The 22389-nt window shown below is 34.8% G+C and overlaps 1 protein-coding gene across 2 annotated transcripts; it reads left to right on the forward strand.

Moving 5' to 3' along the window:
- Positions 1–648: 648 nt before the first annotated feature.
- Positions 649–20700, forward strand: LOC140969289 (uncharacterized). 2 transcript variants are annotated; one of them, XM_073430602.1, is made up of 25 exons: positions 649–1135; positions 2332–2493; positions 3182–3256; positions 5197–5275; positions 5927–5991; positions 6626–6715; positions 7829–7918; positions 8049–8135; positions 8374–8457; positions 10160–10276; positions 11700–11731; positions 11923–12055; positions 12517–13056; positions 14332–14873; positions 14961–15024; positions 15155–15257; positions 15454–15626; positions 16593–16718; positions 17224–17294; positions 17995–18057; positions 18970–19042; positions 19822–19941; positions 20031–20108; positions 20269–20319; positions 20413–20700. In XM_073430602.1, the coding sequence occupies exons 1-25, from the start codon at positions 884–886 to the stop codon at positions 20512–20514; spliced, it is 3372 nt and encodes a 1123-aa protein (XP_073286703.1). In that variant the 5' UTR covers positions 649–883; the 3' UTR covers positions 20515–20700. The 2 variants fall into 2 exon arrangements, with proteins under 2 accessions (XP_073286703.1, XP_073286704.1); XM_073430603.1 differs by having other exon boundaries at positions 12577–13056.
- The last annotated feature ends 1689 nt before the right edge of the window (positions 20701–22389 follow it).

Genomic DNA, 22389 nt, shown 5'->3' on the forward strand with positions numbered 1-22389 from the left:
ATCAAGTGAGTCCCGTTTTCTTTCGAATCAATCATAAATAGGAAAATATTTTTATTTTTCGGGCCTGCGATTTAAGGTTAAATGATTTGTTGCAAATTAAATGTCACGTGTTTTCGAATTAATTTTACACCAATTTCATTTTGAATTAAATATTATCTAACATTAAGTAATTGACTGAACCAAAGGTTTGAAGTTTGACAAATTTCAGACACAAGCTTGAAGAACCATATGATATTTTGAACCTCCTGAATTTCATTCTTATATCAAAACAATATCAATTGATGATACATCTAATCTTCTACAAACCATAAATGATTAAGATGATATTTGCTTGAAACATCCAACCTTCTCACAAGTGTGAAAATGGACTAGTATAGGTGCCCGAACTCAAAAAGAAGCCAACCAATACATAGATAATATAAAACATTACGAGGATGTTTGATATTTTATACACAAAACTCGTGTGAGATAGTTTTACGTGTTTAATTTGTGAGATAAATATCCTATTTGAATCACCAATGAAAAATATATTATTTTTATACAAATATAGACATAATTGACGTCTCACACAAAAATCTAATCTTTTATATAACTTTTATTGATATATTATATAAAATCATAATGTGTTTACCAGTCTTGTTGATGCCGCAGCCCATTTATAACGTGAATATTTTCTCCTTGTCAATTTTACTTCCAAACTGGAGTATTGAATCTCAAATCTCAATACCTAATCAATAAAGTCTCCACAATCCGATCGGAGTAAACCCCCGCGGAAATTCCGTAGACCGCTGATCGAGCTGAATTTTCTACACGTCCGATCTGATCTGGTGATAATGCGGTGGTGCGATTCAGCAATACGCGGCGGCAGCGGGCAGTAACTGAAATGCAGCGGAACACGGATTTACAGGCACTGCCATTTCCTCTGAGTCCGTTTCTGCTGCTAAATGCCGTTGGCGGCGTTGGGGATTTAGGAGAGGGAGGGTTTGAATTGTCGAGGTATCTGTTTCTGGGATCGCTGCTCTTCTCCAGAGAAGGAGGCGGTATGGACTTGTCCAAGGTCGGAGAAAAGATCTTTAGCTCTGTTCGCTCTGCTCGTTCTCTCGGTCTTCTTCCATCTCCATCGGATCGCCCCGAGGTACTTAGATTTTAGCGTGCCGTTGAAGTGTAGAACTGACGACACAAAGTTCTAATTGAGTATGGCGATTCTTTATACACGTGATGAATTACTTTTGGTGGGTTAAATAAGTTATGATGATGGATGGAGGGAGGGCTAATATAGTTGTTATGAGAATTGTTTATAGTTTCTGTGAGTGCTCTTCATGAATGATGATCGTGCGGGCTTGGGTTATAGTAGTACCCTTATCTCAGAGTTAATGTCCAGTGCTTTGCTGGGGCTGCCGGTTCCTGTATGCTTGAAGTGACTCTTTGTTTAATATGCTTGAATATGTAGGTAACGGTAAAATATTGTGATACTTGAGTAGTCAAGAAAATGCCTGATCACTTTTTTTAGATTTTAAGTACCACTAATATCACCGGGTAGATGAAATCTTGTGCATGCATGAAATTTGGTTTAGTTACATGGTTTATGAAGTGCTCTTTATCTCATCAAGTGATAGATTGACATTTAGGATTTGAAGTTGTTCAATGGAGATATTGGCTATAGATGTAACATCTGATTTAAATGATTACATGTTCTCAATTATTGGTACCAATAAAAATGCCCATGTTTATTTGATTCAACTTGGGAATGTGGGCGTGTGAGCTAGATTTTAAATTTCATTGAGTTTTCTCTTTGTAGTTTGATTTTTGTGGCCCCAAATTTGTCTTCAAAAAGAGTGTCACACATTTGAAGACATCTAGGCTTTAAAATTTTACCAATAAAGCTAATTACTTGCTAGCATATGCAAAGGCTGCTAACCTTGACTAAGGTGCTTATGACCATGATTATGCCTCATTTCTTAAGTTAAGGGAAAAAAATCGGCAGAGAATTTCTCGAGCAAGTTCCATCCAAACATATCACAGTTCTTAGTTGATTAGGACAATGAATATATTTTCGGAGAGATATTTCATTCCAGGGTTCTGCCTCACTGTGATAAGGTGTCCATGAATATTTTAAAATGATTACATGTTTTTGGTTGGTACATAGACTCAAATGGAGCTTAACCTATTAGTCCTGGAGGGATCATGTTGTCTTTGTTCGAAGTTCTCAGTATATTTGTTGATGGTCCCTTTATAAAAAAGTGTATGAGTATATTGTTGAGTAGAAGTATGTAGGGTAATCTGAGAGTCATTTATTCCTGACTTGATACATTTGAAAAATATCGTGCTCAGGTTCCAGCACGAGCCGCAGCCGCCGCAGCTGTAGCCCGGGTTCTTGCTGGACTGCCTCCACATCAGAGGCATACTTTATCCTTGAGCTCAGAAGAGTTAAGTTCTATATATGGATGCAGACCTCAAGCTGTGGATGAGCTTGAGGAAGAATTCTTCAAGGAGGTTATCAAATATTGTTTAGTTGCCTTTTTTGATTGATTTAAACTACTATTTAATAAGGAAAGATCTATCACTAGAATAGATAATCTTAATGAGATGTTATATATATTTTTTAGATACAAAAAATACTGACAACGCCATCTGTGACTTAATGCATTAAGAGATTTCAGTCATAAGAAGAAGCAAACTGTCGATATTTTTGTGTGCCCGGGACAGTTTGGATAAAGATCTGATCCTGGGTGACATGTAAAAATAGACTAGTATTATGAGTTGTCTTTGAAGCACTTTTGCCCAATGCTACAAACGTTTCTTGTAAATTGCTTCTATATTTGACTTTACCTGTGAAACTGTATGATGCTATAGTTAGTTTCATGAATATATTATAGCTGATATTTAATTCAATGGAGAAAAACTGTTTTGAGCATGATGTTGGAGGTCACAAATTATATTTTATGATGCCTTATTTGTTGAAATGAAAATGATATGCTTGATGATTTCTTTTATGGAAGGACATGCAGAACATTGTTAAGTTTTTCTTTTTTAGTTTGATGTTGAATGTCCACTTCCATGACTGGTACTCATGTTTTACATAGATTAAAGTTATTGTGGTATGCGTGTTTTCCTTGAATACGTTTCACAGTTATGTCCTACTCAAGCCATTCCATTGATAAATATGTTGTATTTGTTTTAGGAGTTTGATCCTGTTAGATATATCTTGGAACAAATTCCCTATGAAGAGATTAGACCTTCATATTTTGAGGAAAAGGTATCTGTCTTTGCTGCATTCATGTCTTGCCTCCATACCATTTACTGAAATTGGTACCTGACTTGGTTTGCTTAATGATATTGTGAATGGGGTTGGGTTCGTTTATATTATATTATTTTATTTTTTCTTGCTCATGTTGCACTTGTGACCTCTATTACTCCTAGCTTGCTTTATACATGTTACTTATTCTAAGGGTCTCTTCTCTGGGTGGGTTCGTGTGCCTTGAACATACTTCTCTGGTTGGTTAGCGTTTATCTGTTTATACTGGCTTGTTGTGTACCGATCAATACTTGGATTTATCTTTGAAAAGTGGTTGCAGCACACGGATAGATGCATCTAAGCCATTTATCCTCCATTTCTGTTGTCTCTGTTTATAGGGTATGTATGTTTTTACATATGCGTGCATCCTAATTTGACTACCAGTACGCTCTTAAGTCTCTAAAATAAGACCAACTGTGTGCTAACTGGATGATATTGTAAAATGTTTTTAAGGACATATTGTTTTCTTTAATGCTGCATCATCATGTATTAACCAGTGAAAGTTTTAACAGGCAGAAAATTCTCTATCTATTAAAAAAACCGAATCAAGCTTGCGAATGTAGGGTAATCTCACCTTGAAATGTGACAAATTCAGTTTTGTTGGCATTTATAACTGCTTGATCGTGGTAGTTTTTCTCCTTGATAAATCAGAAAGAAGTTTAAGAGGATCAGTACATATATGCTAAGCAAACAGACGATGTCTGAAGAAGTTTATCATAAATTAGGCTCTATTGAATTTTTTAATAGTTTGTGCTGTTTGCCCCCTAGTGGATTCGATTCATGGTGTTATGGTTGATTGGATTCATGGTATGATAATAATTACCATATATTTTCTACAATTGGTAAACAAATTAGTCAAAAATCGATTCAATTATCAGCAACATTTTGAAGCTCGAGTCCTAATGAAGTAAATTGAATTTGAGTCAATGTTATTAGGCTCAAGCTCAGCTCACCCATTGTGCGCAATTGAGTTTTGCTGGTTGATTTGAGTTTTAAATTGAGCAAACACAATAAACATCACCATCTTTTAGATTTTAGAAAAATGGAAGAAACTGCAATACAGACAAATCGTAAAAGAGGAGGGCAGATATTAATTCTCTCCCAAAAGAAAACGTTAATCTCTCTTATATAGCTAATAATTCACAAATCCCCACTTAAGATCGAAGCAGTGATTCTAAAAGTTTGGGGAAAAAATATCCAAAAAGAGAGGATCATGAAAATTTTTGGGATTCAAAGAAGTTCATGTCTGCTTGACTATCCTGCACCTCTGAAGAACCATTTATGGTTTAATGTATCGGTCGGGTTACTATGAATTTCGATCGTTTTGCTCTATAATTTGCGGAAGTGGAGTGGAGGCAAAAACTAGAAAATCACATGAATCGTGATGGGACCGGGCACACTCACTAGAGAATCTTAGATCATACAGTGTCCTACACTTCCCGGAGATGGAGATTTTATGGGTTCATGTAAGACACGATTATAGACTTCTACATATAATCCCAAGAAAAAAATGTGGATGTTATATTTATCATGGTTAACGATCACGACTTTACCGTATCATATATAATTATCATTTGAACCACTGGATTTGTCTGCATGCCTATTCATTGATTCGATTCAATTTATTTTACTGAAATGCATGTTCAAGGTTCATTGGCTCTATTTAAGTCCATGTTCTTAGTATTTTTCATGATTGCAGTATGAAATATGATACTCGTGACAACATGACACTAATTCTAGTTGTTTGTACCTTACTTTATTTGAACTTTACCAATTTTCTAGCTTACCCTTGGCTGAATTGTAAGGGATTGAGTGCGATTTTTCTTCTTTTAGTAACTTTTTTTCTATTTGTCGGGCAAAATATTTAAATGAGATGCATTATGCTTCACATGCTTTTACAGGCCACTCTTCGCCTAGCGCAACTAGATAAAATTTCCGAGCGCCTATCACGTCATGTCATGGATCATCACGAAGAAATGGGTGGGTTTCATCTTTCGAACCCTTATGTTCTGGACAATATGAGAGCTCTTATTGCATTTTTATCGGTGTTTTTATTGTTTATTTGGCATTGTTACCAGTCCATGCATTTTTGTCTGGTAACTTAAGCATACATTTATAAAGTCCATGCATTGTTATCTGGTAATACAAAGGTGCTCCCTCGCTTGGGTCTTCTTCTTTTTTCCCTAGAGCAGACATGTGTTTTTAAAATCATTTTTGTGATGGTTGTGGCTGATAATTTTAGATCTGGTTGGTAGCATGTAATTATAGATGTGATTCCTATCCTCCTATAATTATGAACGAGTTTTATGAGACGATTTTCACTCTGTTTTTTCTTTGCTTTGAGCATGGAGTTGTTTGGATGCTCACTGTTTTGATTCCAATCACATCCTTGTCTTGATGATGGAAGGAGTTTACTTATTTTTTATTTCACCTTCATATCCTTAGTCTGGGAACTTGGCAGAATTATTTTTTGTCTTGTTTATTTTCATTACTTCTAATGCATGGGATTGATTGGCAGCATTTCATTTCCCATTGCATATCAGACACCATTCCGGGTCTTCTAATAATGAATTAGCACTACCTTATGAAACTTCTTCTTAGACTATTGTATCAAATAGATACTTGTTTCAGTGAAGGGTATGAATCTGGTGCGGGAACTGGAGAAGGACTTGAAGATTGCAAATGTTATTTGCATGGTAAGCAGGTGACTCTTTTGCCTTTCAGCAATGAACATTCACATGTACTTGTGTTCCCTATGTTTTCCCCAATTATTGGAAGGTCTGATAACAGACAAATTATTATCTTTTCCGAATATGAATTCCAAAACAGAAAATTGTACCTAAAGTCCATCACATATTGTATCAAATAATCAAAATTTATTTTTCTTGTTTCACGTTCTTCTCTTTCTTATTACCTTTTAGTTTCCACTTTTCACGATAAACTAGTAAGAACAAAATAGAGTTACCAATACCAGGTATCATGTGAGATATTTTGATACCTCTGAACGTGTTTTTAGTTAAATGCTTGTACCAAATAGGAGAGATCAAGTGGGAGGTAATATTCTATTTGGTTGGGTTTTTGAGTGGAGATTTCGTAGAGCTCTCCACATGTTTGTTCTAGAAACTTTTGAATTAAATATATTCTTTTCAAGGTTCTTTATTAAATACATCATTCAGGTTTCACATTAATTATTCAAACTATATCTGTTTTGTGCTCTAAAGTTTCTACCTGTTTCTAGTTTGTTTGCTTTTTTGGAAGGACTGCTTCTGATTCTTCAAAAACTTCCAAACTCACTCGTTCAACCAGTTACTGTACTTTTGATCTATGCAGAATGGGCGAAGACATCTTACCTCTTCAAGGAATGAAGTGTCTAGGGATCTCGTTGTGACAACAAATTCCAAAAAGAAACAAACACTTCTGGTAATATCTCTCCTGAGAGTTTAGACAAGTTATTATCCTTCCAACTTATTGTTTCTTCACCTGCCCATGAAAGCATCATTACAGTCTGATGCACACAGATTATATTTTAAGATAGATTGACCTAGTTTGATTTCACTGTTCCTTATTTGTTTATTTGAAATTTGTTCTTCACTGACACTTTGGATTTTTATAATCTAGATTCGCAGTATTTTTTTTATTTTCTTCAGGCCCTTGTGTTATACTAATCCAGTGTTTAAAATAGAGAGATTTTAATCCAAAATTTATCGATTGAGTTCCTGAAGAAACTACAAGGAAAACAAAATATGGTTGTTCAAGTGTGATTTGGTTCGATTTTTAATGAAAGTTAAGACGAAACCAAATTTAGTGGTTTTATCAAATAACAAACCAAACCAAGAGTTTTAGTTTGATTCGGTTTGGATGGTCAATAAGTTTTGAGTTTTTTTATTCCAAATTAAATATTTTGATTATTGTTAAGCATAATTTAGATCCTCATTTAACCATGATTAATATAGACAAATCTAACTACCATTACGAAATGTAATAATATATTGTTTAACATTATATACATTAATTTAACATTAAAAATATGAATGTTCAAATGAATTGACTTTATCTCTAAAGAAGTCCACCGTCATCTGTTGTTAGACATTACATATATCATATAACTATCTATTAGAAAGAATAAAGAAATAGTTTTGAAAAGCAATAAAGTCAATTACAACAATTGTATTTTTTACATGATAATCAAACATGTAGGATTGCCATTTTAACCACATTTTACTGTTACGTTTTATAGTCAATCAAACAAATCCGTCGCTATAAAAAAATTTGTGACAAGTAATATTTGTCGAAACATTTACACATGTAATTCAAAGATAAAACTTATTGTAATTATATTAATAATCAGTTTGGTTTGGATTTTTTTATCTTCTAAATCTTGAACTAATATCCATACTTTGATTGACAAAATCTTCACCTCTGATTTTCTCATTTTAAACTAGGTGACACATTGAGCAATATTGTATTACTGGTTTAATTATCGAGCTACAAAGTTTGTATTTAGTTATCTAAATTATTGTTTGTAAATTGCAGGACTTACTCCCTATTCTAACTGAGATTAGCCATGCAGTGGACATGCAAGAGGCTCTTGAAACTCTTGTTGGGGAAGGAAATTTTTCCAAGGTATTATTTCACCTTGCTGGTTCCTTTATTCTTTATTTTTCTTCAAGAAGATTTTTATGCTTTCACTTCAATTCTGTATATGCGTGGATATTTAAACTTTTTTGCTGAAAATGTGACTTGTCCATTTCAGGCATTCCAAATACTATCTGAATATTTGCAGCTTCTTGATAGTTTGTCTGGCCTTTTGGTAGTGAAAGAGATGACCAGCGGTGTTGAGGTGAATTAAGCAATTGCATTTTGTTTTAAAACTACATAAAAGCAATGAGTTCTCCTGTTTCCTACTTGCCGTGCTTGTGATCTGCTCCTTCCATGTATAAACATATAGATTTGGCTAAAATTTGGTTAGGTTTGTGTTATTTTACGTGTTAATCCATCCTTATTGCCTTTTCATCTCTACTTCTGTTATAGATCATATTGTTCATTTTCTTTTCTTTTTCTTTTTTAATTTAATGCAGGTATGGTTGGGAAAAACTCTTCAGAAGCTGGATTCACTTCTATTAAAAGTGTGCCAGGACTTCAAAGAGGATGACTATATAACTGTTAGTGCCACATTTGCTTTATATAAATAATTTAGAAGTGAAATGCATAAAGTGCAATTTATTGGTTGGCCAACTATTTTGTTTCGAGTATCTACTTCCTCTTCATTTAACACGATCAATAGTTGGGATTGGTTAGTCTTATAACTGGTGTTTTACTTAATGGTCGATTTTGTACTTGTGTGCACATCATGTTATGTTTGATGAGTGCCCACATCTTTCATTCTCTCATGGCAGTGTACCTTCCCAATGAAGGCGGTCCCACTCTTTATCTTTTTATTCACTTATACTTCTTTTCAGTCATATTTTTTCTCTGAAAGTGAATGAGAAGAATAAAATCAATGAAAACTGATTTGTATTGTATTTTTTCATTGGATGAAAATCAATATCAATTGATAAGATGTTTTGTGTTTTGTTTTCACTAACTCCCTTGATGTGGCTCAAACCCACGAGCTTGCCATGGGAAACCAACTAGCTATCCCTTGATCTAGTTGGTTGGCCTATTTTTAATGTAAAGAAAATGGAAGTATGGTTAATGGTGGTGTAATAGTGTAGGTTCTTTAATTTAGTGCGGATTGCTTATCCGCTGTTGTAAACCTTAATATCATTATAATAAAATATTGTTTCATTTCAAAAACAAAAAAAGAAGTATGGTTAACAAAGATATTTTATGGATACTATTTACAAACTTTACGCATTATTTCTTTGTTTCTAATTATAGATATAGATATTACTTCTCTCTTGTTTTTGCTTTCTTTCGAATCTCATTTGTCAATTTTAAATCCATGCATGGTATGAGGTTACAATAGAGGAATTATTGTCGAGTTTTGGCTATAGTAAGACTAGGAGATAACAAGATATTCAAAAACACTAAGCTGGTAAATTTAGTTGAACCTCAAACCAATCAAGGGGTTCCTTTGGGTGCTGTATATACTTACTCTAAATAAGAAAATAATGAAAACGTCACTAGATAACTACAGATCAAGATAAAAAAGTTGTTATGTGCTTCTATTTGATTGGACAATACCTACATTTTACTTATCTGATTAACTGGTGAACTTTATCGTATTGTGTTGAAGTTTTACTCATAAACTTTGACAACTGTGATGGGGCTTGTTGGATTGAAGTGTAACTTTCTACTACTGTAACAATATATTTGTTCCCAAATATTTCCATGGTATCTATCCATTTATTAATCCATTGAGTCACATCATGTTTAATGTAGTATTTTGGCCTTGATATTTCCACTCAAGAATGTAGAGGATATATCCTAATAGCATGGGTGTGGATTTGGTTTCAATCATTTCACATTTTCCTGTGAGATAAGTGCTTCTATCCTTGGTTGATTTCTTGTCAGAAATTAGTCTTACGAACAGAGAGTAAACAAGAAAGATGGAGAAATATTTTCTGTGTATTATTCCAATGAACAAGGCAAGAGTATATATGCAAGAGTTGAGTACAGCTGTCAAAACTAACTGAAAAATTAACTAAGCTACTTATAAGTGACTAAATTAACAAATATACAAAGGTGTTTAATAATTAGTAAAGATTTCTTCATCATATTAAGGGTAAAGAAGTTAGCAGCCCACAAATGAAGCTTCGTACCCTTTCTTTTCTTCTACTTTGACTGTGTCTGGTTCAAGCAAACATGCTGCATGCATCAGATCAAATATAATCTTGATCCATGTTTTCTTCTTGTATGCAGGTGATCGATGCATATGCATTAATTGGTGATGTCTCTGGTTTAGCTGAAAAGATACAGAGTTTTTTTATGCAGGAGGCCCTAACTGAAAGCCACTCTGCTTTGAGGGTCATTGTGCAGGTGGTACCTTTTACAACATATCATTATTCAAGCACCTATGATTTATTGAAGATATGGTTTTAATTTGGAACAAATGATTGAAATGCCAAACTCAAGAAAGAAATTTATCATATCATCGTTTACCCAGTGGACATCGTGCTTTCATGAAACTATTGAGTCAAAATGTAGCTCATGAGTTAGATTTCTGGAGAACCCACCGGTTTAATAAACAACTACAATCTGCTGTACCTAAGGTCGTTGGAAATGTTCCCAACTTCCTCTCTGTAACCCACAGGATTGATTAACAACTATATTTTTTATGTACCCGGATTATGTAAAAAATTTCCCCTACTTCCTCTCCATCTCTATGAGTAATTATTTCATGAAGTTGTTGCATATGACGTATTGTGGCGACAATGATGATTGAATTCATTTTGTACCATCTTTTTGGATATACCTCTATCAGTGGCATCCTGCACTAAAACATGTGCTGTGTTTGTGTCGGATAATTTTTCTTACACTGTTCTTTCCTCCTTCTGCTACCTCCAGTGTCATTGTTGGTCTACTTTGGTTATTCGTTCTGTCATCTCCCCTTCTCTCACCTCCTACAAAGAAGCACATTCGGTCTTTCTGTCCTGGACATCTTTGTATGTGTGATTATTGGTGGAACTTGTCTCTGATGTACAAGAACACCTCCAGGAATGGTTTCAATGTTTTTTCTACTTGCTGACATGTTAGGGACACACCAGATGCATGTTAAAGACTCGCTGAAGGATTTGTGTATTGAATATGTAGTTCTTAATGCAAGAAAACAGGTGCATGTACATTTGACAACCTAAGGTTCATGAAAAGAAAAATAGGAAAAATATTGGGATAAGCTAAAGAAGAAAGCAACTAGACTGGTCACTTAAAGCTCATGTAAATCCAAAAATATCTGTCACAGTCCTATATTTTTGTTTGTCCCGTGCTTTATTGAAGACCATGCGAAAATACTTGAGTAAACTGGATAAATGATGTAAACGAATTAATTAATCACTTAATGCTTACAAAAATAAATTGATTCGGTCATTGTTTAGCAAGGTTACTTATAATGTGTTTAGCTGAACCCCGTGGGGCACTCCATTATTTTCTTTTATCTTAACTAATATGGCAGATATTATTTACTCTCAACATATGTTTATAAGTTTGTAATATTAAAGGTTTCTTAATGGTGTGTCATAATTGTATTTTTTGTTACTTATTTGCTTAAACACAATGGGGATATCGCATTTTTTTTGTTTTGGACTTATTTACGATGGAGAGAGAGTTTAGTGGGTATGTGGGATCCATGCTAGATTATTTTTTTGTTATGGATGTCCAAAAATAATCTTTAACTCCTTGCATCGACTGTCTTGGTTGTGGATGTTATGTTCATGCTAGCAGCTAATAGTTTGACTTTCTGCAGGATGTGGAAGATTCCAACATGCAGAATATGAGGTATAAGCTGTTTTTGTCTACTATTTGGCAAAGCACTAATATTGACCTTATTATTCGGGACACCTCTATTCTCTCTTATTTTTATGTTTGTGAGAGATTCTTTTTAAGGTTTGTGAGAGATTCCTTTAGCCTATAAAGTAGCAGTTGTGATTGGATGCATTTCATGTTTTTTGTTTCTCAATCCTGGCCAGGCTTACGTACAGTGATTTGTGTTTACGGATACCTGAATCCAAGTTCAGACAGTGTTTGCTAGCAACTCTATCTGTTCTCTTTAAGCAGATGTGTTCATATTATTCGATAATGAGCTTCCAACTAGACGAGAATGTAAGTTTTTTTGTTATATGATGTCGTCTTTTCGTCCATTCCTTTCTTCTCCTTTGTTGAGTATGTATTCTGGCAAGAAATCAAATTATTACTAATGGTTTTTGGAAGTATGATGTATTTATCATATTTGATGAATATCTTTGGCATAGTTCATCATAACCTATATCATATATATTCATCTTATATGCATTGACTCTTCGAAGCTACAACCTAATTTGGAAAAATCTGTTTTCTCTGTCTTATCATTCTTTTTGTTTGTCTATTACGTCTCTAAACTACAACATCTTGGAGGATATTGCTCATACTTCCTTTCAGAATATTCTGATGCGGACGGTTATATCTTTCTTATGGACTTCTTGCTTTAAAAAATCTTATTTGTAAATCTAACAGGAGTCGCAATGTGACTTGATGTGAACTACTTGTGACTGAGAATAATCAATTTTCAATACATGCTCTGACAGGTTTCTTCCTTCCACTCTCCCGGTGTGAAGCAACATAGTAACTTATCTGGGATATCGCAGGATTCTAAGAGGGAAGCTTCTTCCACTTTTCCAGCAGAAGAAGGTTCACTCGTTTCAACTGCAAGAGGATTTTCTTTAACATCAACTGATGAGCCACCTGAATATTCTGCATCTTGTTCTGACGGTTCCAAGTCTGTAGATCATCCCAATGACGAGGGACGAGATAATGGAAGTGCGGCATCAAGTAGTGGATCCCCATGGTTCCTCCTGCGAAAAGATGCTACACTGATGGTTTCACATACCATACAGAGGGGTCGGAAGAACTTGTGGCAACTTACTACAAGCCGGATAGCAGTTTTGCTTTCTTCTTCCGCTGCTACTTCAAGTAGCATTCATCAATTTTTAAGAAATTATGAAGACCTAAGTATCTTCATTCTGGCCGGGGAAGCTTTTTGTGGGATAGAAGCTGTTGAATTCCGACATAAACTCAAATCCATTTGTGAATGTTATTTTGTTGCTTTCCATCGGCAGAATATCAATGTAAGTCTTAAAATTGCGGTCTTTTGCTTTGCAACAAAACATCCTTACAATAACTTCTTGGTAGCAATATGTATTTCTATGTTTTGTTTGTCTGCTTCATCTCCTTTTATGATTGTGTGCATAACTAACTACATCTTTTATGTGACTTGATTCATGAACTCAATCAAAATATGTACATTTCCTACTCATTGGATTTCATAGTCTAAACAATGAGATTCAAGCACAAATTGTTACCGAGCAATCGCTATATGAAATAGAAGAATAATGGAAAAAATTTGCAAAAAAAAAATAAATTAGATGAAGAAATTTTGAGACGTATCACATGTGTTCCCGCCCATGCACTCTAAATTTTCCTTACCCTTATTATCACTCCTTGCAGCATGAAAATTCAGTGCTGCCTTGAATACACCAAGCTATGTGAAGGAATTAAGATGTATCTCTTATTCATTCGCTAACTAAATTTCAATATCTCATGAAATTAAGAGTTCTAACCTGAGGTTTGCACTTGTGCATGCCTTGATGCCTACTTTTGAGACTTCAGGAAGTTCAAGATTGACTGAACAAACTTTTCATTATTGTTCTTACCCAATTAAGATTCAGGAAGGAAACTTTCTGACTGGTGTCTTGACCTATGACTATTTGGGTTTAACTAGAAGTTTGATATCTTTCTGTGCATATGTGCATGCACTTGACAAAAACAGTTGCCACTAGCTTGGGTGACAATGATGTTCCTGAGTGATAATCCCTGCGGAGCTGGGAGGGTTATAGGTCTGTATTGAATTGGGATATTAACTGTGAATATTGGCATGCTAGGGTTTTTAAAAATGTTGATGAAGGTGGAAAGGGAGCGGGGAGCCGGGGAGGGCCAGTGGAAGCTGGTGAAATGGCATAGTAGTTTGTGAAAGGTTGGTGGTTGTGTCACTGGAAAGATGACGACCATAATTTTTTGTCTGGAGAGCACCATGGTAATGTTTGAGAAGCACTGCTGTGATATCTGAGAATGAAGAATTGTTGGGTTTCGGGGATATCTGTTCTACTACTTGAGTTTCTTTTAAATCTTCTGCAGGTTATAGAAACTTCAGCTATAAAATCCCTTATAACCATGATAATTTTTCGTTGCAATAAATGATTTATGTTTGTCCAAATATTGACACTTTTATTCTATCCCTGACAAAACAATCATTAAATAAAAAAAATGATAAATTTCTCTCTCAGATGTATTTCTATTCAGTACATTCATCTAATATAACATTTAGATAATCATTTGGCTTCCAGGCTTTGAAAATGGTGATGGAAAAGGAGAACTGGCAGATAATGCCTCCTGAAACAGTTCAAGTAGTGAGTTTTGCGGGACTTGTTGGTGATGGAGCTGCCTTCATTATTTCACCCGATAGTTCTCCCAGTGCGAGAGTACTTCATGCCAATCGATCAGTTGGTTCAGTCGTAAGTGGATCAAAGAGGAGCGGATTTTCATATTGGCTGGAGTGCGGAAACCCGTTCTTGTTGAAACAGAATGTTAATTCCCTGGAGTATTCTGATTCCTTTCACCTTAATGGCGTAGCTACTCATGGAGAATCTGGAAATGTCAGTGGGAAGCTCCGGCATATTAAATTTTCTCCAGAAAGTGATGATGCAAACCATATTAGTGGGAGTCCTATTTCAGAAGATGAAAATGATGATCTCCATGCAGATTTTATTGACGAAGACAGTCAGCTTCCTAGTCGTATCTCAATACCAAATCGTTCAAGCCATCAATCGTCTCATGGGAACGACGAAGATTCAATCGCGCAAACAGGATCATCACTTAGTCTCTTGAGGTACCCGTAGGGTCTTATATTCTGATTGAATAACATATCGTGCACGTTCATTAAAGTCATTCAGCTTTGTCGCTGTTCATTCATCAGGTTGATGGACAAGTATGCACGATTGATGCAGAAATTAGAGATCATCAATGTTGAGTTTTTTAAGGTAGGCCGGTTACTATCTCGGTTAGACGCTTTTGTTTTTCTCCCCCTCCCTAATGTCCTGTTGTTCCTCTATATTTGCATTCTTATCTTTTATCTCTTTACGTTATAACTGAATAATCCCCTTTTAACAGGGAACCTGCCAGTTGTTTGGTATCTTTTTCCACTTTGTATTTGAGACATTCTGCCAGCATGGTATCCCCCCTGGTGGAAAGGGCTTTAATTACAATCTTCCTCGTATGTTTTGTTTATCCCTTGATTCATATTTTATATTGTTTGTTTACCCCGTGAAGCATTATGGCATATCATGGTTCTGTCGTCTTCAATATGGTGAATATACATTGTTTTTGGAGTAAGATGGTTATCTGATTATGTTTCCTATATAAAAAAAAAAAGATGGTTATCTGATCACCATTTTCTGTGTGTTCATCAGACAAGCTAAAGACTGCACTGTCGAGAATCACACAAGACTGTGATCAGTGGGTAAAACCTCAGTCTTCACCAATTTCTTCTTCATCCCCAACGTCCTTGACTTCATTATCTCATAACGATGTCACTCCTACCAGTCCACCCACTCACTTGAATAGCATATCTTCTGGTTTGAAGGTACTTATGCCGAAGAAGTAATTCTGCTATTAATTTGTGAATATTTGATTCTCGACTAACATCAGTTTCTCTAGTAGTTGGCATGGTAATTACACTACTGTTTATTTTCTTATTCATTTAGTTAACTGATAACAAGGATATATAATTTACATTTACATGATTGCTCTAGAATTTACGACCATGTTAAATCGTGTGTTTTCTTACGATCTGAACTACGAAACATATCTAGAGTATGTAATTCTCAAGAAGTTTTGCCTTTTTCCTGTTGCAACATGCTTTGCCTTACCTTGGCCACGAAGTCTATAGATTACATTGCAAAGGGTCATATTTCAGAAGCCGACCATCTTTTGATATTTAATTTGTGTGTGGAGTATGGATTTGGTACGGGAATATTCCATTTTTGACTGAGGTTTGAACAAAGAAAAATTTTCCTCAAGTTCTGGCAACTTCTGTGTTAATCTTCTGTGTCATAGTCTTTCCGATTGTGGTCATCAATATCAAATTACTATAGAGCCTGCAGCGAATATATATTGACTTATTAATCTAAATTAAAGGAGTTATTAAATTGATGTTGTCTTAACATATGGTTCCCTTTTCATCCGGTGTTAGATTTTTCTCCCCCACTCTCAGCCGTTCCTTTTATTACTCTGTATTACCTCTAGCTGGTATGTAATGCATGATGGTTTCTACTCCATCTGATTGATTATGATAATGTGTGGATCCAGTCTTTATGTATCTTCCAAATTCCTTTTTGTGATTTGTCCACTTTTTCTTCCTTCTCCATGATCAGGATCAACACACCTCAGTATGCGTAAATTATCTATGTTTATTGGCATTAATAGAATGTGCTGAAAATCTCATTTTGACTTGGGAAGTTTTATATTATGTGATGCTGCCTAGTTGTTCTGACTTGGGAGTAACAGTTTGACTTTTATATGAGTGATTTGGATTAACATTATGCTGCAGGAAAGATGTGGTGGTGCTGACACGCTATCTCTTGTTGCTAAATTGTTGCATAGATCTAAAGCCCATCTTCAATCAAGGCTTCTGCAGAATAATGGAGCTGTAGTTGAGGACTTTTATGTGAATTTGGTATGTCCTGCAACTACATTTAGGCCAGCATGTTGCATTACAGATGCATTTATTCAAGTAGTTCATTAACTGAGTGAGAAGAATTGTCTGGTCAGATACTTGGATTTCATTTCTTCAAACTGGTTGCAATTTCTAACTCGTGGATCTGCAAATACATACTGCTCAGATCATAGAATCTGACATAAAACTTTATCAGTTTGGTAAAGTTATCTGCAGTTCTCAATGATATGTAATCATCAACATTACATTCAAATCATAGAAGTTGACACAAGACTTTTATCATTTTGACAAAGTTGTATATGATTCCCGTGATTTTGTAATTACTGGTTAATCTAATAGTTGGAATTACTTTTTCGTTGCTGATCATTGTTTGTTAACCATCGTTGCGCTAATACCGTCTCACACATTCTTGAGAAAATTATGATAGCGTTAGTTGAGTTGTCTTTATTGGGTATTTTTTTCCTGAGTGAATCTTGCAGTTATTTTATATGGAATTCAATTATAGGTGGATGCTGTTCCAGAACTTACTCAGCAAATTCACAGGACTACTGCGAGATTGCTACTTCATGTTGATGGGTGAGATATGATGAGATATTATTCAATCAATCATCGGTCGTACATTCCTTTGGTTGTGAAAATTTTTCATATGTAGATGTATGCACTTAAAAGTTGGTCAATTATTATGTGTAACATTTCCCAGACAACCCGAGGTACAGGAGATAACTTTTAAGTGCCACAATTTCAGAACCATTAATGGTCAATAGGTAAAAGGAAAGCAAGTTACTAGATATCGAATCCGTGAAAAATCCTCGACCAGCTGCACATCACGAACCTTTCAACCTTGGAATCTTCATTTTATCTGACATCATGTAGCCTGAAACCCTATTTTTCAATAAACAGAACTCCTGCATTTCTCACTTTAAATTGTCATATAAGTGAAGATCAATCGTCTCACTGTTGACATTAATCTAGTCGTTTCCATCATATGCGTTGAAATCAAGTTATCACTCACTTCGGTTTCTTCCGTTGTCTGATAGGAGCAGCTGCTTGGATGGGTTTTTGTCTTTTGTTTCGTCATATATTTTTTTGGTGGGTTATTTAGATTTCGGGGTCTGACTGAAAATAGGCAGATATGCAGTTCGATTGACGGTTGCTTTTGGCATTTTTAATTTAGCAGCAGTAAATTGTTAATGGCATATCGTGTTTTCCTTCTTGCAGTGTCTTTTCTAATTGCTTAGCCATATTGTTGTGTTATTGACTGGAAAAAATTGAGCAGGTATGTTGATCGGATTGCCAATGCTAAATGGGAGGTGAAGGAACTTGGGTTAGAGCATAATGGGTAGGTTCCCTATCCTTTTTGAACACGTTCATCACATCGAGGAAGTGCTTTTTTTAGATTGCGCTTTGGATCGATAAATTTCAAACCATTTATTTCATTTAACTTATTTGAATGTACAAAATTTAAGTGAATTTCAAATATACACTATATCAAGTTAAGCAATTCCAATAGCAAATACTTCCAAAATAGGTGTCATTTGAAGTTCATTTCTCAAATCATTTCTCAAATCAAATAGCTTTCTCCAAATCAAATTCATTGATCCAAGTGCAATCTTAATGGCATCATATAAAAGCATTAATTAGAAAAAAAGAATGTAATCTACAAAAAATGAATTATCAAGACCTTAGATCATGTAACAATATTTGGTGGGTCAAATTTATTCAGTTACTTCTCCTTGTTCATAAAAAAAAGATTTGAAATGTAAAGGAAGTATGACTGCTAAAGAATATTGAGATTTGGAGTCCATATGTGTTTAATAAGCATGAAGCAGAAATTTGGATGTCTGAAGGTGTTTTGTAAAATGTAATAATTGCTCTTTGAAAATTAAAATTGAAAGTGGTTCGAAAAGAAAAAGTTTGTGACATGGTTTTGGTATGTTGAGTTTGAAAAGGAATGAACAAATTTTTGAAACACAATCGCAAATGCATTGCAAACTTGTTATTTTTCATTTCTTGGTTTTCGGAGCCTTTACCTCTTCTATAAGCTTCAACCCTCGTCATACAGCTCCCATACAATTTAGTAAATTTATTATGGATCTTCAACCTAGGTTATAATGTCTCAACTTGTCTCCTCTGAGTCCAAGATTTACGTATTTCATGCATTTGCTACTTTGTGCATTACTTCGTGTGAATAGAATATATATCATTATTTGTTGCTGGAGGATTTAAGGACTACATATAATTGTTTTAACAGGTATGTTGATTTATTGCTGGGAGAATTTAAACACTACAAAACAAGGCTTGCTCATGGGGGTATCAGAAAGGAGGTAAAGATTGCTCTAAGATACTCATAAATGCGTACAACTTGCCAACTTGGATTCTAATGAGAATTTTATATAATGTGAAACTATGGGATTCTTGTTGGCTGGTCGATATTCTCAACGGCCCAGCGAAATTTGCTATAGGGTTGTGAAATAGTGGTGGTAGGTGGGCGGTTTTAGTTTTCCAGTAACTTTTCACTTGAATGTGCTAGGTGCTGTTGTTTGCCGGCTATGAATGTATGCTGCAGCAAATTCCCTTATATGCTTTTTGACCATGTAGATGGCGATTTTCTCTTCATTGATACAATTATAATACACTCTTGTCTATTATTTAATTATCCTACAAAAGAAAAATAGGAACTTGTCAGGTCTCGTGATTTATGGGATATCCTAACAAAATAGAAAATTAATCAAATCAGTCTGATTCTAGTGATACAGATTTTTACATAAATCTTCTAATTAGCTGACATACATATATACGAGCTATTATTTTATTTTCCCATACTCCCCCTCAAAGCTAGAGAACATATGTTCCATTCCCAGGAGACAGTATTCTGAAGATGTACCACTTTACACTTTGATGAGTACATTCACAAGTTGCCCGTGTGTAGACACATACAGGTCTCCAATTTCCCTTGGACAAAGTGACCATCAATTTTAACAAGTGTCATTCGACTATGTTTCCTGCATTTATTTATTGGGCTTGATTAAGTTTTTGGTCAAGCAGTCATTATCAAAGTTAATGGTACATATATTTCTGCTCCCTGCTGTTTACTTGATTCCAGGTTCAAGATCTCCTCTTGGAATATGGACTTGAAAATATTGCTGAAAGCCTCATTGAAGGTCTATCTAGAGTGAAACGATGTACAGATGAAGGGAGGGCACTTATGTCACTGGATCTTCAGGTTTTTCTTTACTTGTACTTGAATGATGTTTTTTCTTTTCCCTCTGTTTACTTTTCCTTCTGGATTTCATTGAGCCTTCCTGTTCTCAGGTTTTAATAAATGGCCTAAAGCACTTCGTCTCAATTGAAGTTGGACCCAAATTGCAGGTGGTTGAAACTTTTATCAAGGTAATACTGCATGTAGTGACTTTTCAAATGGGTAAAAACTTACTGATTTTCACACTCGAAACGTGGCTTTACACTGCAAGTGTGTCTGTAAACGTATGGATCAGCATCCCAGCAGCAACCATCTGATGTTTACACCGTATTTGTTGTCACTTGTAAACAGGCCTTCTACCTTCCAGAAACTGAATATGTTCACTGGTCACGCGCTCATCCAGTATGAAAATTAGATTTAAGTCAGCCGAATAATATTATTTTGGAACATCAACCGCTTTGTTTTTGAATTATGACATGCCTTCTTCATTTGCAGGAATATAGTAAGACCCAAATTATTGGGTTGATCAACCTGGTCGCAACAATGAAAGGCTGGAAAAGGAAAACCAGGTTGGAAGTGTTGGAAAAAATAGAATGACCCCATGCTTTTACAGCTTAAGGACTTGAAATAAGTTTTGTGAGTCCATTTTTCTCCCGTTTCTTCTATATTTATAAAATACGTACCACCATCTGTGTAAATTGGATCCTTGCTTCCATTTTTTAAAAGGTGTCTCACTTGTAATCTGTCATATTCCTATAAAATAGTAAAATACCATTGGCTGTATCTTTTCAAATCAGTTTCATATAGATGAATAATTGAGATTTAGTAACGAATAAAGTTCTCTCTATCTTCATTTCTTCCATTTTGTGAACTGAATTTTGAGTGAAGTCACATGTCTCCGATAACTTGCATATAAATTTCCTACCATGACATGTATACATTCGAAAATAAATGCAAGAAATGAAAATCTTTCAAAATTATGAAACGTAAGGACTAAACTTTGTCAAAGCTATATAAAAACACTTTGGTTTTCGGTAAGATTGGGATACTAACTCAAGACTAAGAGATGTTGATATTGTCAAAATATAACCCTACTAAATCAAAAGTTAGTCAGTCTCGGAGATATCGATGTTCAATTCTTTGCTAGACTAAGAATGATTTAGGTAAACGACAAATACAGCAACGTCGTTATATGTCAGCGTCTCCGCATCATATACTAACATGAGGAATTGCTCTTGGAAACTTTGTCTAGTGGCTTTACATTTGGCTGTTGGAACCTGAATGTGATGTTAATAGAGTAGAACATCGAAAATCAAATTCCTAATATAAATATGGCTAGAAAATTAGAAATTTGATGGTAGATGTGTAGTCGTGTTCTCCATGATTCTTTCTTTTCCTTTAGTTTCTTCCGTTGTGGTGCCCTCTAGGCTCAACACAACAAAACCGGATGTATGGGTCTTGGGTCAAATTATGTTAATTTGGGGCTCGACAGATATAAAATTAACTAATACAAATTGTTCGACAATAAACTCAAAATTTCTCGTAATTACTCAATGTCTTGATTCCACCCCTATCCACAGGTTCGTTATGTTTTGTGTTCGTGTAATTAATTAAAAATCAATAATAATAATAATTATTTTTTTAATGGTTATTAAGGAGGAGTATACATAGATATTAACCAATAAGATGAAAAATCCTCGTTCACCCAACAGAACAACGACGTAAGGCTACACGATTAGCCTAACATCTAATTAATAAGCTTTTAGGCTAACTACCATCGGCTCCATGAGAATATTTTTAATCTCCAAAGTGCAGGAACCGATATATTCATGATCATTAGATGGTTTCATGAGTGACTGGACGACCGTACGTGAATCAGGAAAAACATGAACATGGAGAAATCCTCTCGCAAACCAGCTGTACCCCTATTTTTTGTTTATTATATTATTTCAAATCAAATTTTTAGTCCCAAAATTATTTCTTTAATTTGGATAGACGACGAACTGTGAGGAATTTTTTTTAAAATTATAGGATAGCCACTATATGTATACAAATGAGACTTAAACTAAAATTCCCTGAATCTCGTGCAAGTTAGGTTGTGGCTGCAAGCGGATCGTAGGCACTTTTTTAGGTCAAAGGCCCTTGGTCACGGAACTGTGAGGATTTTTACCATCCAGAGTTAGATCTTTTAATCAAGTAGGATTAAATCGAAATATTTCGACATGTGTCTCCACCTGGCGCATGAATTCTTGAAAGTTTTATAAAACCGTAAAAAGATTAATACAATTACGTTCATGTAGATGTAAAAAATTATTATCATTAATTAAAAAAAAAAAAGATAAAAGAATGGCTGGCTCCTTTTTAGATATTAATGAATAGGGATGAGAATTCGGTTAAAATCGAACTGAACTTTTTAAACTTGAATTTGCTGAATTTATTTTCGATGAACTGAATCAGACGAATTTTACTATA

Source organism: Primulina huaijiensis, unplaced genomic scaffold (assembly GCF_012295235.1).
Source record: "Primulina huaijiensis isolate GDHJ02 unplaced genomic scaffold, ASM1229523v2 scaffold40277, whole genome shotgun sequence".
Taxonomy (NCBI): domain Eukaryota; kingdom Viridiplantae; phylum Streptophyta; class Magnoliopsida; order Lamiales; family Gesneriaceae; genus Primulina; species Primulina huaijiensis.

Coding starts and splice junctions, on each gene's coding strand:
- LOC140969289 (XM_073430602.1), top strand. CDS start 884: ATGCAGCGGAACACGGATTTACAGGCACTGCCATTTCCTCTGAGTCCG. Junction 15,627..16,592: donor GCATATCTTCTGGTTTGAAG/GTACTTATGCCG, acceptor ATTATGCTGCAG/GAAAGATGTGGTGGTGCTGA. Junction 16,719..17,223: donor AGGACTTTTATGTGAATTTG/GTATGTCCTGCA, acceptor ATTCAATTATAG/GTGGATGCTGTTCCAGAACT.